Source organism: Antechinus flavipes, chromosome 2 (assembly GCF_016432865.1).
Source record: "Antechinus flavipes isolate AdamAnt ecotype Samford, QLD, Australia chromosome 2, AdamAnt_v2, whole genome shotgun sequence".
Taxonomy (NCBI): Eukaryota; Metazoa; Chordata; class Mammalia; order Dasyuromorphia; family Dasyuridae; genus Antechinus; species Antechinus flavipes.
This window is the reverse complement of record NC_067399.1, coordinates 382,975,434-382,992,106: the sequence shown is the minus strand read 5'-3', so window position 1 is coordinate 382,992,106 and position 16,673 is coordinate 382,975,434. Positions and strand designations below refer to the sequence as shown.

Below are 16,673 nucleotides of genomic sequence, written 5' to 3'. Positions count from 1 at the left end.
AGATAGAAGCTAAGGGCAGTTAGAGAGAACTGCAATTGAATATAGTTAGTGTCTTAAATTACAGACAGTGCAGTAGGGCAATAAACCTCTCAGCTCCTTAATAGAAGCATTTAGCAGAAAGCCGAGAGAAGCTAGCTGCTGTTAAGAGGCAGAGTTGGAATTCAGAACAGCAGCTCTTAAGGAAGATCTTGCCTTTCTAGATCTTAGTACTACTATTTGGTTCTGATAAAACTAAGCTCTGAGGGAGGAAAAGGTAACATCTCCTAGGATACATATCAACACTCCTTAAAGTTCTTTCCTTCTTTATTTTGTGATTAGATTTATCTAATTCTGAGAGGGAGAGGTTGAGGTTCTCTACTGATACAGTTTCACTATTTCATCCTGTAATCAACTTTACTTCTCTAAGAATTTGGAAGTATTTGGTGCATCTATGTTTAGTATTGTTAAATGTAGTTTCCTTCCTTATCACTTTTAATTAACTCTATTTTTGCTTTTGCTTTGATCAGAATTGGTATTCCTGCTTTTTTTGCTTTAGTTGAAGCATAATATAGTCTGTTCCAGCCTTTTACCCTTACTTTGTGTGTATCCTTCTGTTTCAGATGTGTTTCTTGTAAACAACATATGGTAGGATTCTGTTTTTTAATCCAATCTGCTATCTGTTTCTGTTTTATGGGAGACTTCATCCCATTCGCATTCACAGTTATGTTTACCAGCTGTTTATTTCCTTCCATCCTATTTTCTCCCCCAGTTTGTACTTGTTTCTCTTTCCATCCTATCTTTGCTTACCAATGTTTTGTTTCTGACCATCCCCTTCCTTCAACCTGTTTTCCTTTCTGTCCCCCTTCCTCTTCTCTTTTTACCCCTCCATCTTTGCATACAACTGACTTGATTAATGATACAGTTCTCAAGAGTCACAACTATCATCTTCCCATGCAGGGATATAAACAATTTAACCTTTAAATATGTTTTTCTTTCCTGCTTATCTTTTTAAGCTTCTTTTGAACCTTGTATTTGAAGATCAAATTTTCTGCTTAGTTCTGGTCTTTTTATTAGAAATGATGAAAAGTTCCCTATTTCTTTGAAGGTCTATTTCCTCCTCTGAAAGATTGGAATCTCAGAATGGTTGCTTGTAATACAAAACTTTTTCCCTCTGGAAGATGGTATTCCAGGCCAATGATCCTATATTGTACAAGTTGCCGAATGCTGGGTGGGTAATCATGAGTGTGGCTCCTTGAATGCTTAAATTTTTTTCTCTCTGGCAACTTGTAATATGTAATACTTTCTTTTCACCTTATGATTCTAAAGTTTTGCTACCATATTTCTTGGAGTTTTCCTTGTGGGATCTCTTTTAAGAGGTGATTGATGTCTTATTTCAATGATAATTTTGCTCTCTAGTTCTGGTATATCATAGCAGTTTTCTTTGATGGTCTCTTTTCCCAAATTTTCTCCTTTTTCTCTTTTTTGACTGTTAAAATTCTTTATGAGCTCTTTCAAGAAGGTTCTTTGGGCTTGGGACCAATTCATATCCCCTTTCAAGATTTTGCATGTAGCATTTTGTCCTCTTCCATAATGGTGTTTTAGTAATGGTGTTTTGGTCTTCCCTGTCACCATTTCTGTGGTCAAGGTTCTTTTTTGTTTCTTGTTCAACCTCTTTTCAGGACTTTTAAAGTTTAGCCCTGAGGCACAAGGATCACTATCCCGTTTGTTCTGAAGCTTTATCTTTATCTTTAAGAACAGTAGTCCTTTGTTTTTGATGACTTGCTCACAGTGCTGTAGGTAACCCAACCTATAGTCCCAACTGTTGTTGCCTGGTATCCGCAGGCTGGCAGTTTGCCTTCTGTGTGGGGACTGGAGGGTGCTCCATCAATTTGCAGTTATACTCTTTTATTGAGCAAGAACTCTGAAGGGTCTCACTTACTGCTCTGTGTTGTGATTAAGACCTTCTCACTGGCTTTCTGGGACACTATCTGAGCTGTTCTGTGCATCCCTTTTATCCCAGTGAAACTGATCTTTCATCATGTACTACCAACCTGTCTTGAGATGGAAAATTGTTTCATCCTGTGTCTTCAGAGGCTCTGTTTATTTTCATTGTTGTTTTTGAGGGAAACTAGGGGAGCTCAAGCTGCTTCCTGGTTTCACTCCACCATCTTGACCCTACCCCTAAATATAGTTTTCATGACAATCATAAGCTTAACCTTTCCCTTTTTACCACTTCTTTAAATTATCCACACATTCATGTCACCTTTCTCATTAATCTTTAAACTCTAAATAATCTTTTCTGCTACCTGCTAACATATTTAGGTTTTCTCTTCTGTCATGCTTTATTTTTGATTTCCTTTACAAACTCTTGGAAAAAAAACTGTTTTTATTCTTTGCTTTCACTTTTTCTCCTCACTTCTTCATCTTACAATTTGGCTTTTGACCTTGTCACTTGACTGAAATTACTTTGAAAAGGATGAGAGCAACTCTCTAAATTCATCATTGGTATCTTAATTTCTTTCACTGCTTCATTCTTAATCCTTCTTACTCTTCCTGGATACTCTTTCTCCTCTGGGTCTTCATGGCACTGCTGTCACCTGAATGTCTCTGACCATTTTTTCTCAGTCTCCTTTGCTCTATCATCATCATATATTGAGCCCTAATTATGTCCCTGTTCTCTGTCCTGGGTCCTTTTATTCTTGTGGATTCATGGGTTTAGACCCAGAAAGAGCATGAGAAGCTTCTTTTAGAGCTAAAACAGAAATTGTGATAGTTAAGTGCTTTGCTCAGGATAAAACAGTGTCAGAGAGACCTCTGATCTTTCTGACTCTAATTCTATTATCATATATACTATTCTGCATAGACTCTCATTTCCTGCACTTATTTTTTCACTGATTTCATCAGTTTCTTAGGATTCAATGTAATCTCTGTGCATATAGACTATACAATCACCATTAGCCTCTTTCCCAAGCCCTGTTCCTTCACTAGATGCAGTTACATACTTCCCACATGTCTCATAATCCTCTCAAATTTAACTAGATTACTCATTCACCTCACCACCTTCAAAACTTCTGTTTCCTATCAAAAGTATCACATCAATGGGGTACAAAATTAGAGGAAACTTAAAGTAACAGAATTGTTTTGTAATAAACCACTTAATGACATTAGATAAATTATTTTATCTGTGAATTCAGGGTACTTCATGTTTGCCCAAAATTATTTTCATGTCTATGGAACAGCATTATCTGGCTGCCAGCTGATGGGGAGTTTTCTCATGATAACATTCTGGCAGAGCTTACAAATTATAGATCTATGTTTTTAGTTCACACCCATTCTAATAAATGATTATTTTGGTGATGTTTCCAAATAGTGCAAAATCTTCAGTTTAAATGTTATTTCTATATATTGTATCATTAGGTTTTTTGGTAAAAATTGTTAACAAGGGGACAGCTAGATGTCACAGTGATAGAACACTAGCTCTGAAGTCAGGAGGACCTGAGTTCAAATCTGACCTCAGACCCAACATTTCCTACTGTGTAACCCTGGGCAAATCACTTAACCCCAATTGTCTCAGAAAAAAAAAAAATGTTAACAAAAAAGAAAATTTATTATTTTGAAAAAATATTACAAGTTCTTTTCCTCATAATGTTTTGTGAAGTAGAAAGTAATAAAATTTTCTGAAAGGTAGAGAGCAGGGTTAAGTGAAAAACTGACAGACTTCTGAGTAATCTAGAATTAAACACTTAGTGGTATTTTTTGAAAACTGGATCTTCATGTTAAAGTGAAATTCCATATTAGGTAGGTCTACTTGAGCATAATCCAAAGAGATAGATAGTAGAAATTTTTAATTAGCCTGAATCAGGCTTTTTGAAGCCCAAGTTCATTTCTATATACAATAAATTGTGTTTACATTTTTGTCGAATGAGAGATTTTAGAACATAGAAAGAAAACTATATGCTGAATTAGTGAATTAGGAGTTGGCGTTTCAGTTCATAAATGTACATAATGTAGTAGAAAAGACTCTGGTCTTAGTTTCAGGAGACCTGAGTTCAAATCCTTGCTCTGCAGTTTACTATCTATATTGGCTATCTCAAAAGTGTATAACTTAAAATTGCACCGAGATTTTTGAGACAGTTGATATGAACTCATTCAAGTAATTTCTTTTCAGGCTTCAGGTTCCTCATCTTTAAAACAAAGTGATAGAATTAGATGATCCTTAAGATCTCTTTCTGCTATGATATTTTAGCTACATATTATTTTTAAAGAGCACAGATTACCTTATTTTAAAGCATCTTAAGAGGTATTTGATGATATAAACCTCGAGGATAGCTATCCAAGAATGGCTTTCATTTGTGTCTGTGTTTTAATATCACAGTCAAGATTGCCTTGGATCCAGATCTGGAAGGGCCTTAAATGCCATCAAGTTCATATTACAGGTGAGAAAACTAAAGTTGAGGGAGCTTGAATGACTTGCCTGAGCCCATCAAAAAGCATGAACCAGCCTCTGAATCAGGTCCTCTGTGCTCTATAGCTAGAACTCTTCATTGAGATAATACTTTTCTATTCATAGGTATTATTGATATAAAAAGATTTCTCTGGTGATGTCAGGCAAGGTGTGCTTTTGCAGAAAAAAAATGTATACTATTTTGGGCCTTTCCACTAAAACTCAGTGAATCTTTTTAATCTGTTTCACTTGTTCTTTGGTTTACATAGTCATCTCTTTACTTTTTATTAAAATGCCTGCAATTGCCTAAGGTCTAATTAAATAATATGTAAGTTTTGAGGACGTTGTCAATATCTTTTAAGCCTATTTCTGTTTCTTGAAACCACAGTATGTTTTGTATTGTATAGTATTGTTACCAGCATCATTTATAAAACTTGTTCTTAAAACATACTAAAAAGCCACACAAGGAGGCAGCATAGTCTAGTAGTAGGGAAAGTGGACTAAAAATATAGAGCTCTGGGTTCTAGTTCCTTTACCATTTCTAATTATTACCAGTAGGCAAATGAAATTATGGTTTCCTAGCCTGTAAAATGGGATTTTCCTTCCATTTCTTACCTTGTAATCTTTTTGCAGGAGAAATGAGATAGCTTTAGTTTTTATTTCCTTGCAAGATGAGTATTATGAATTCAGACTATAATAATTTTCATTTAATTCAAGAGTATATTGATTTGCAAATTAATGCATTTGTACAGTGAATTTGAGAGGGACCCTAATTTATATATTCATAAGCAGCCCTTTCCCAACCTAAAGCTAATCTAATCTATGTACTTTTTCTGTTTTATATTCTCATTCTCTCTCTCTCTCTCTCTCTCTGTCTCTGTCTCTGTCTCTGTCTCTCTCGGTGGGGGCGGGAGAGTTACTTCAAGTCATGTCTACTTCATTTTCAAATTATTGTCAGTTCTGGTGACACAATGTTAAGTCTAAGACAAGAAGAAAAATTAGGAATCTATAATTTGGAGTATGTTTTAAGATAGTGAAGTTATTGCTACTTGTTAGCAATTATTCTTGTAATAAACTTTAAAAATTCATTTCTAATTTTCATTTTTGTAAAATTTTAAACTGGATTCTATTGGAAGGACTAATAACTTTGTCTTTTCAATGCATTATCTTCCCCATACTTCCCTTTATACCTTAACCCATTTTTATACATTTTCTCTCAGTTTTTTTTCCTGACTTCTACAACATAATGTCTTCCTATTTCCTTTCTTTCTCATGTCTGATAGGAAGTCCATAAAAATTGAGATAGTCCAGTAATGGCCTATTGATCTGTAATATAGGATTTTTAGACAAATAAAAGGGCACCCTGACCATTATACATAAAAGGATTTTTATTATTCTCTTCAGTAAGCCATCTTTCTAAATACAATTAAACTTAACTAAACTTATGTTCTTACCGTCCTTCTAAATATAATTAAACTTAAACTAAACTTATGTTCTTACTTAACCCATTGAAAATGGGCAGCTTCAGTTTAACCAAATTTTATATTTACCCATTGAAAATGAGCAATTTCAATTTAACCAAATTTTAGTTCAGTACAACCTGACAATTTCTAAAAATATTGTGCATTAGCATTCGTCCAAAAAGATAATTTCAAATCACCTTTATTAGATGTTTCAGTAGTATTAAATCAGATTTTAAGAATGTGGGTGCTGATTTGATTTTTCATTATATATTTATTTTTAGATTTTTTCTTTAGTGTATGTAATGCAACATTCAGCTGTATTTTTTACTAATACAAAAAGGCAAATAAAGAATATAATCGAGCCAAAACAGACTTAAGTCATGTTCTTTTAAAAGATGCTTAACCTTCGAGTGCTTCAGTTTCTTTTCCTGTACAAAAGAAAGTAGAATATTTAATAGCTGATGTCTGAGGCTATTGAGAAATAATACAATAAAGTACTTTTAGGTTATCAGAAGTAATGAGAAATCATAGAATCTTTATATGACACTAAATTCAGATGCATGTTAAACTGATATTTGATACTTTTTATTGATTGTAATACTGATACATAATAGTGATTTTAGATTTGCAAGTAAATAGTTTGACCAGAAAAACAATAATCCAAGCTTCCTGCAAAAGGAAAAGTTGGGAATAAGATATATACCTGAAATATGGATTAGTAGAATTCATTGTATTTTATTAAACTACTTATAATATGTGTTTCCTTTGTTTCCATTGTTATTCACCTGCATCAGGATGAATAAAACCACATTTTGGTTAAATAAATTTGAAAACAAAGATATATTATACACTTGTGTAGAATTTATTGGATAACATTTTTTTGGGGATGACTATTTAAAATCTGCCCTGATACAACCTGGAGAAATATATTCTTTCTTGTATGGAAAGCAATATAGTGTTGAAATATTCCTCCTTAATTTTGATCAGAATGAACAAAAGTGTCTGTGTTTATTCCTGCCTAATGCATCACAAATCTGCTGACATGCTAACCTTGGAGTCTTGGCTGGCGTTAATCAGGCCTGTGCACCGGCAGGAAAGATGTACCTAATGCACTCCATCAGTGCAGTTTGCATATGGAAGTTCTCACAGGGGAGCTGCCCTGTGCCAGCTGAGGGTTACCTGCCCACTGCAGTTATTGTATGTAATTATCGAACCAATCTGTTCAGCCCAGCAGGATTTAGATGGTAATCATGAAGCAACACTTTGGAAAAAGAAAGATGTAAGGCACTCTCCCCTTCTCATCAGTTATGTGAAGTTCTAAACACTCTTAAAGCTATTTTAGTAAAGTAATACCTCTGTATACTGAGCTGTTAAATGAATGCTACTTGAAGTTTCTTAAGGCTTAGTCAAGTGGTCATTTTTACATTTATCATATCCTTTTGGAACATTATACGTACATATATACATATGTACATATGTTACATCTGTGTTTTTTTAATCTTTCCATAGCTACCTTAAGAATATTTTTGAAATAGTTGGGATTAATTGTAATACACCAGATAATAACAGTTCTGTCCATTTGGAGGTTTTAAGATAATGTGGCTCGAATAGAATTCAGCTTTCCCATGTAGTTCTCTTTGGAATAGAACCCATGGTTGCCATTAGGAAAAATAACAATGTGCTGTCAGCAGGTGTTAGACTTTTTTATAGCTGTACAAAAATGGCCTGAAGCAAAAAAAAAAAAAAAGATTCAGATAAAGTTTAACTTAATGTTAATTGCTTGAAAATATAAATGAGGACATTTGTTATGCTCTGGGATAGTGAGATTTTGTGTGTATTGAATTATTTACCAAATGATGTAAATGGTCAGTGTTGCTGTGAAAACTAGGGGATAAAATTTGGAGTTTTTGATATTTTAAATTTTAGAATTCACATTGAAAAAAGCCAAACTAATAAGACTTTGAAACTTCTTCTATGATACTCATATGTATATAATTCAAAAAAGAATAAATGTAAGACACTACATGGACCAAGTAATACAAATGTAGTAGGAGCAGGAATAGAAAAAAGTGAAAGCATAATGTCTAAATTAACTCCTCATTCTATGAATCAACTAGAAGAAAGAATAAAAGTTATGAAAAGATATAAATATCAAATCTATTTTGAGAATTTAGGACCAGACCTCTATTTTTAAAACTACCTAAATCATTAAATTATTCTGTGAATAATTGTTATTCAAGTTTGACAGACTTCTACTGACATAATAGGCTTTTGTAACATTTAGAGGCCTATTCAAGTCCCTCCAACTACTCATGCTTTCCCTCTAAAATTGACTTCTATCTGAGATTGCTTTCCATCTACTCAGTATATATCTTGTTTGCCATAGTTCTTTGTATGTTGTCCCCCTTTTTATAATGTGAACTCCTTAACAATAGAAAGCGGGGTTTTGCCTTTTTATCTTGACCTTATTACAATACCTGACACACATCTATCTATTTAAGTAGTCAATGTTTTCGCCTAGTAAAGCAAGTAAATGCATAATATTTTATAAAAAGTGATCTCCTCCCCCAGGTATGAAATAAGATTAATAAAAAGTTAGTAGATAAGAAGATATTATTTTACAGTATTTTAAAAGAGACATATTGTATATGGTTGCTTCCTTGTGACTTGGGGCTAATCATATTCTCTTTTTCTGTCAGTTTTCAGATCGGTAAAATCAATTTAATAATATATATATTTTTCAACATTATGTAACATTTGTATTCTGTTTTGCTTGGTAGCACAATCTTTATTCATAGTAATAGTTAAAAGGCTGAATGAATAAATAGTTCTGAAGTTTAAATGTTGAATTGATTCTTATACTAGAGAGATAATGTGGATAAAGGATTAGAGATATGATTTTAGTATGCTTTTAATAAGCTACATATACTATTTATATTACTATGATCTGGCAAATTTGTCTATTGATTTATTCACCTATATTTTTTCTTTCTTTTTTAATTAGAAGCGAAAGAAAGAGATGGAGGAAAGCATAGAATCAGGTGCTGAAGATATGGAAATCTCACATCAAAATATATTGGAGGGACCTCAAACTCGTAAGTTGAATACAAACTTCCTTTGTCTCTTTCATACATGACACTTCGATTTTCTCATCATGGATAAATACTGAAAGCATCTGTTTATGTGATGACTTTTATGCTAAAATTGCTTGCTGTAAAAGTAGTTTTCTTAATAAAACACTAAATATTTATAGTGTTTTGTAATTTTCAAAATGCTTTCCCATGCAGTATCTCATCTAATCCTCACAATAACCATTTGGTTTAGATAGGGTAGATATTTTCTCTATTTTATACTTGAGGAAGCTGAGTCTTCATTATCTTTCCTTTGCAACATATGATTTTTATCATTATATTTGATATCACTTTGAATTGTTACTTTAAAAACAAATAAGGCATCTCAAAAAGTGTTCTCAGAGCTACAACAAAATTTATTTAAGACTCTATACATATTCTTATGATCAAATTAATGGTTTATCCATTTATATTTTGGGGGAAGACATGGTACTTGTTTGCTCTTCCTGAAACCTGCTTGTACCCTGAACATTATCTCTAACTTTTCAGTCTCATTCATTACCTAATAGTTTTGTACTTTTAAACAACATTCATATTTAAACTTTAGATATCTTGTTTAGAGAGTATATGTAATGTTAACACTAAAAAAGGTAAAGGTAAGTAGGGTAAACAATCCCACTTTACATTCTGTTGCCATCTTCCATCTTCCCACTGTTCTTCTCCTTCCTGTCTTGTTCATTTTGCTGTTAGAAAATGATGTGTTTCAAGGATAACTACTACATCAAAGCATATCTCAGCCCAGAGACTAGCAGCAGCAGCTACAACAGTGAGTGGAAAAAGAATTTAGGAATAGTAATAAAGAGAGTAATATTCATTTTTAAATACCGTAAATTTTGGTATAAGTGACAAGTTTAATTTAGGCTAGACCAAGAATATTATAGTAGAGTTGATATTTAAGATTTGAAAATAATTTGTAACTATACAGGAAATTCACATGATTGTTCTTAACTATACACACATGCATACATCTATTTTACATACAAAGTAAATAGGAACATTTTTATTTAATTGAAATTTCAAATGTAATAGCTGGATTTTTTTTTTCCTTAACTAAAGAAATAGTAAAAACATGAGGGAAAGAATAGGAATAAATGTTTCTAAGTGAAGGAACAATTCAGATATTTGGTATTAAAAATTTGAAACTGGTGGAAGTAACTCTGAGTTAAAAAAGCTTAACCAAATTCTTCTTTACCCAAATCAGTTGGTCACATCTAAATTACATTTTTCCTCAATAGCTTATCTTTTCTCTGAAATATCAGACTAGTTAAGATAATCTGATATTCAAATGTTCATTAGTCAAATAAGCTTCAAATGAAGTGGCACAGTAATGGCAGCTACTTAAGAGGGATGATCAGAGGAGAGAGAACATCATTCACAAAGTTAAGAAAACTTTAAATAGAGAACACACTTTCATTTTGTTTTTCTGTACACAAAATAAAATTCAGTTCATGTTTTGAGGCTTTCATGTTTATTGTTACAAACGTATTTCAAGAGTATAGTTAGCTCTATCAGTAGTTCTAGAAATGTCAGTTTCTTCATTAACAATTTTATTTTCACTCACAGTTTATAGTTTATAATATGGTAGGAGATTTTGCTCACCATGGGATCTTTTAAAATGCTATACAAGGGAAAATGGGAGCAGCTTTCTTTTAATATGTATTTAGACAATTTAAAAATATGTATTATTTCTCTGATATACCTAAACTCATTTTGAATAGTTGGTGGTCCATTGTGTAAGAACATATTCTGAAAGCTTGCAAAATGTGTATTGTGAAGGTTTCCACTAAAAAGAGAGGGGAGTGATTGGGTTTGTTCTCCTGAACAAGATTCTCTAGTACATTTATTTTTATGTGAGACATAATTTTTGTCAGTTTTTTATTTTGCTGTTGTAAAAAATACACTATCCCTACCATAAAATAAACTTTTTTTTTTAAAGAATTGTGGTTAAAAAATAGTTAATAACATTATAATATTATATGTATATAGGCATGTTTTGCTCCTTGTACTATGGATGTCGGTTTTAAAAAATCTTCAACTTTGGGATCAGAATTGAATAGGGAATCATACTTGCATTGCAATGTATTTTTGGTGGAACAGAAAAATTTTTAAGAAAAAATTAAAATAGTGACAAATTTCAACTATTAATATATAATTCAAATGTTGAAATGTCTTTTGTCTTTCAGTCACTGAATTTTGCTTATTTTCCTAACATTTGAAATATTTGTGTATATTTTATCAGTAATATTGAATATTAGAAATGATTGTATTTTATATAAGAACAAAAATAAAAATAATTTCTTTCTGGACCGTTTTGCCCTGCAGAATTAATATTCTGGGGAAATGTTAGACTTCAAAATAGATACAGTATGTCTCCAAGGTATATATTCATACTATCCACTACCTGGTATTGGTGATAACAAGATATGGCCAGTAATATATTCAATAAAGGCAGGGAATGTTGTAAAAAGAAAATGTCATTGATAAAGCATTCTTGAGACTCACTATAATATAGGTTAGGGACATATATTAGGAATAAAATCATACTGAAGGCACTTTTACATATTACACTTTTGCTTTAAATATATGATGTGAAAGTTGCTTTTAATCAAAATTTTGAAGAGCAAGTCAGAAAAGATTTATAAAAAATGCTCAGAATATCACCTTTAGGTTACATGGTCAGGCAGATGACAAATTCATGGCTTCCAAATATCAGTGATATTGTAGTAAATGTTTAAAAACTAGCTCCCTGAAAATTCAGGACATAATTTTATGTTTAATTTACTTTACTAGCTTTTTCTCTATTACTTAAGGCTAAACAATCAACAAAACAATAAATGATCAAACTGATTTGTAGTATTTCCTGATTTATAGGATACAAAGTTCACAGTCATACTGAACATTATATCAATTGACTATTACCAGCCAACTACAAACTGGCTCCAGCTCAGTCGTGCCAAATATCTTTAGTCATCATTCCTCAGTGAATTTTGTAATAGAAATTACAACTATACATTCATAGAAAAAAGGATCCCTGATAAGGCAAAATCCTTTGTGAATTCTCAGTTTGCTAAGTAGAGTGTGCCTCTCAGTGCCTCTCATTTACTAACTTGTTTTCCATACACCCATACTAGAAACTCAAGCACACTTGTTCAGAGCTCAGATCTAGAATAGGGATCTTTCTTACTTGCTACTCTGCTGGTATATCCAACACCTTGCAGGAAGTAGTTTTGAATGGAGCAGAGTAAAAAGGATGCCAGCATAAATGTCTGAATCAGGCCTGAATCCTAAAACTCAGCTTGACCAATGCTTACGCAGAGTTACTTACTTAGGGAAGGGATCCAGGCCAACAAACCTTTTAAATCCCCCAGTGAGAGGAATCCAAGGATTCCATATATATCTTAACCTTGGGAGCCTAACCAACAAAGGCATGAAAATAGAAGGTGAGTAATGAGGAATGCTTTATCAAAAAACTAAAATCTTAAAGCTAAAGTAAGTGGTTCAGAAACCCAGCAAATAAATCAATAAATCAACAAAAAAGATCCTAAAACCAGAAGAAAGAATGAGTAAATTTCAAAGTACAAAGCTAGCCTTCCAAATTGTACTATATAAACTAAAGTAAACAAGTGATGTCTGCATTCCTGGAGAGCATGAAACAGGAAACTCCGGAATCGTTTTATAAAGAAGGAAAATTTAGAAGAAATTGAAATTAGAACTCTAAATGCAGAATTGTTATTTTAGTGAATGGATTAGAAACATTTTGAATATATTAAGAAAATGAAAAGAAAGAAAAATGATTTTTTTTGGAATGTAAAAATACCAAAGTGGAGGAAAATATGGCAAATTTATTATTAGACAATTGTCATGACAGGTTTGAAAAATGATCCAAGATGTTATTAAAAGATAAAAAAGGGACATGAGAAAAAGACATAAAGAATCTGGTAAAAGAGGGGAAACTGAAGCCATAGATTAAGTTCCCTGATCTTCCCTACAAGTGAGTCTTTATCTTTTGCATAATGGGAGGTTGCATAATTAGAAAGACAGGAAGTAGGTAGGGATAGAAGATAACACATGATAAATACTAAATCCATAAAGAAGAGTGAGCTAAAGGTAATTTCAATAGTCCTCAAAGAAGGGAGAATGTGACTCTAGGCATCTAGAAGAGAGGAAGAAGTCTTAGCTAATGAGGGAGCCACTAAAGATTTTGTAAAAAGAATACTCATATGAAAGAAGAGATAATGTATTTGAAATGGAAGATGGGGACCTCATCATGACAATGATCTGAAGTAGTTTGTACATTGGGAGTCTACCCCTTGGAGCAACTGGTACCTAGAATAGTGGGGATAACATAGAAGTAAGGATAAATGTAACTTTTTTGAAAAGGAGTAGCATGGAATGGGTCTTGGCTACAAGATTTGAGTACTTAAGAGTTTTTACAATAGCACTATGTCTGATGTTGCTACTTAAATGGAGAATAAGGTAAAGAAATTTATTGGAAAGGGACCTTAAACCTGGTACTCAAGGAGCTTTAAACCCTTGAATGACATAGAATAAAGAAAGAAAATATGAAGATATAATACACATTAGAAAATTCAGAGTACACTAGAAAGGAAATTAAATAATGAAGAGGACAAAGGAAAGAAATTCTAAGAAAATAAAATTAATGAAAATAAACTCAGGTCCTCCTGACTTCGAGGCTGGTACTCTATCTACTGTGCCACTTAGTTTCCCCTAGCAAAACAATACTTAATAGAGGAAGCACTAGCAAAATATCAGATCTAAATGCAGCCTTATTAATGTTAATGACTGAATCAGAGAACAAGACAATGAAAATATATAATATTTATACAATAATGCTAAAGCAATCCTTAGGAAAAATATTTTTGAGAATATAAAGATAAAAAACAAACTTCAGTTTTTAAAAGCAAGAAAATAAGCTCAAAATAAATAGAAAAGGACATTTTTAAAATTAAAAGGGAGAGTAATTGAAAACAAAAATAGACCTGAGAGAAAACTAAAAGCTAGTTCTTTGAAAACACCAGTAAAATACATTATTATATCTAATATGCCAAGAAAGAGGGATCAAAATTGAATTAAAAATTGAACAATGTAAAAAAATCATAATACAAGAGACAGAAAAGTGGTCAGAATCTACTGTAATTGTATGTTAGCAACCATAAGTATTTAAAAGTAGAGAATAATCTACAAAAATACAAAATACAGTTAACACCAAATGGGGAGTTTAATCTTGTTTTAGAAAAGAAAGCAGAAGTAGTTGTAAATGAACTATGAAAGTAGGGAGGAGAGCTTAGTCTCTCATCTTAGACAAGATGATTCTGCCAGATTTTTAAAGAACAATTAAATCCTGTGTGGTATTAATTATTTTCAAAAAAGTCAAGAAACTAATAAAAAAATTATAATCCCAATACTGAAATCAGGGAATTATAAAAATAAGGCAAGAACTATAATTGATATTATTCAGAAATAATTTGAGTGAAAAATATAGACAGTAAATTATTTTTAGCAAAATATGAAGATATGTATTCATTATGATCAAATTGAATTTATAGCAAGCAAGCAAAGATGATTTGATTATTAGAAAAATAATCATTAAAAACAAACCACATTATTATATTGATAGCTGTACAAAAGCAACAATAGCAACAAAACCTTTGATAAAGTACAGCATTCATTTTTGCCAAAAAAGCAAAAACAAAATTACAAGCAACCATAGAAGAACTTTTTTAATATAGATAAAATTGTATTAACCTATCATTGGTTTCTACCTAAACATTTGTGGCCCTCTTTTAAAATTTCATCCTTTTTGTATTATTAAAAGTAGAGAAAATAAAGACATTATGAGATAGTGAAATAATAAATATCAGGTTACCTTTTGCCTTGGTCTAGGAATTTCTTTTGTAATTTCTATTTTGATTTGATTCATAGAATATTTCATCCATGTAGGAAATTCCCTGGGTACAAACTATCTCCATTGATAAAAAATGGCAAGTCATTGGCATGTTAGTAGTTTTAGAGTTTCCTGGAGCATTAATAGGTTAAGTGATTTGCTAGAAATAATACTTGAAACCAGTATTTCTTATGTCTAAGATTGACTTTCTGTCTAGTAGTTCACATTGCCTCATGTGATGAGATGGATAATGAACATTCTTCTAAATGTCTTGAGAATATTCCAAGTTCTAGAGACTGAGCATTCCCTAGCCTGGAATTCATAAGAAAACGTGTCTTTCATTAAATAGACATTCAGCATTTGTTGAATAAATTAATGAATAACTTAATACTAAAACATTTATCTTTCATGTACCATGCCCTCTGCTGGGTGACAGGGATACAAAGATAAAAATGAAAATGTGAAACCACTTTGTGTTTTTAAGACACTTATAATGCATTCAAAATTTACAAAGATTCTATCTTTATATCTTTGCCATAATACTCTTCTTCCCTTAAATTTGGTCATATGATTCTGCTGATCAAAAAACTTTAATGACACCCTAATGCCTTTCAAATAAAGCTCAGACTTCTCTGTCTTCTATTTAATCAAGAATCTCTACAATCTGGCAACTCCCTACATTTTTCAACCATATCTAATATTCTTCCCAAGAATGGCCAAGATTACACACTGTGTCGTCACCAGTTGTTTTGACCTTTGTTTGGCATTGGACTCCAATAACTGCAGGAGAAACCTTTCGTTATAAATATAGGAGTAAAGGAAACCTATCCCTTTTCCCCATTCTTATTTCACAGAAATTTTGAAATATTAGTAACAGAAAGAAATGGGAAGGTGCAAACGTATCCTATTTACCATTAACTTGATGTTTTATGTAACAAATCCTAGAAAATCAGCAAAGAAATTGAGACACTTTTAAGCAAAGCAGAAAACAGAACTAATCCAGAAAAATTAACATTTTAAATTATAGCAATGTTGCTAATGTAAATCTAGGAGAAAATAATAGAATTTATAATAATAGAAATCATTATAAATGATTATAAAATGGGCAAAAAAAATTTGATTCCGTCTACCAAGATATATTCAATATTTATAAAGATAAAAGCACAAAGTGGAAAAAATAATGATTGAATTAAATTATCTAGGATTATTCTGTACTCTTGGCTGGGTTATGCTAACAATGCAATAACAGTACAACCTAAATGAATTTATAGATTTGGTTGTTGTATAGTGTTAACAGAATTCGACAAAATAATAACAAAAGTTGTATAGAGAAAGAAGAAGCATCTTGATTATCAAGGGGAAATAATGTCAGGGTAGGGAGAAGAAATGAAAGAGAAATAGCAGATCAGCAAACTTTAAAACACTTTAGTACTTTTTTTGAACAAGTACTATTTAAACTATTTTAAACTAAATTTAAAACTATTTAGTACTTGTTCAAAAAATAGAAAATAGATCTAAATTAAATCATGTTGTTCAATAAACCCAAGAATATAAATTACTTGTTAAGAACATCTAATTTGAAGTAATTGCTAGAAAATTTGGATAACAATTGGCAGAACTTAGGTTTATATCAGGGCTTTTAAGTGTTTTTTGCTTTGTTTTGTTTTTGGTGGGTTTTTTTTGTTTGTTTTTGTTTTTTCTTTTTTGTAACAAACTACTTTGGCAGTCTGGTGAAGCCTATAAAAGTTGTT

General features: G+C 31.8%; 1 protein-coding gene across 3 annotated transcripts in view; it reads left to right on the top strand.

Annotated features, from left to right (window-relative positions):
* The window catches only part of VRK1 (VRK serine/threonine kinase 1), a 120,206-nt gene that overhangs the window by 101,033 nt on the left and 2,500 nt on the right, over positions 1–16,673 (top strand). For 2 of the 3 annotated variants that reach the window (XM_051978417.1, XM_051978416.1), the window contains exon 12: positions 8,891–8,981. In XM_051978417.1, coding sequence (XP_051834377.1) covers positions 8,891–8,981 — 91 coding nt within the window. Of the gene's footprint in view, positions 1–8,890; positions 8,982–16,673 lie in introns of those variants that run through there. The other variant, XR_007950752.1, reaches the window with a different exon arrangement.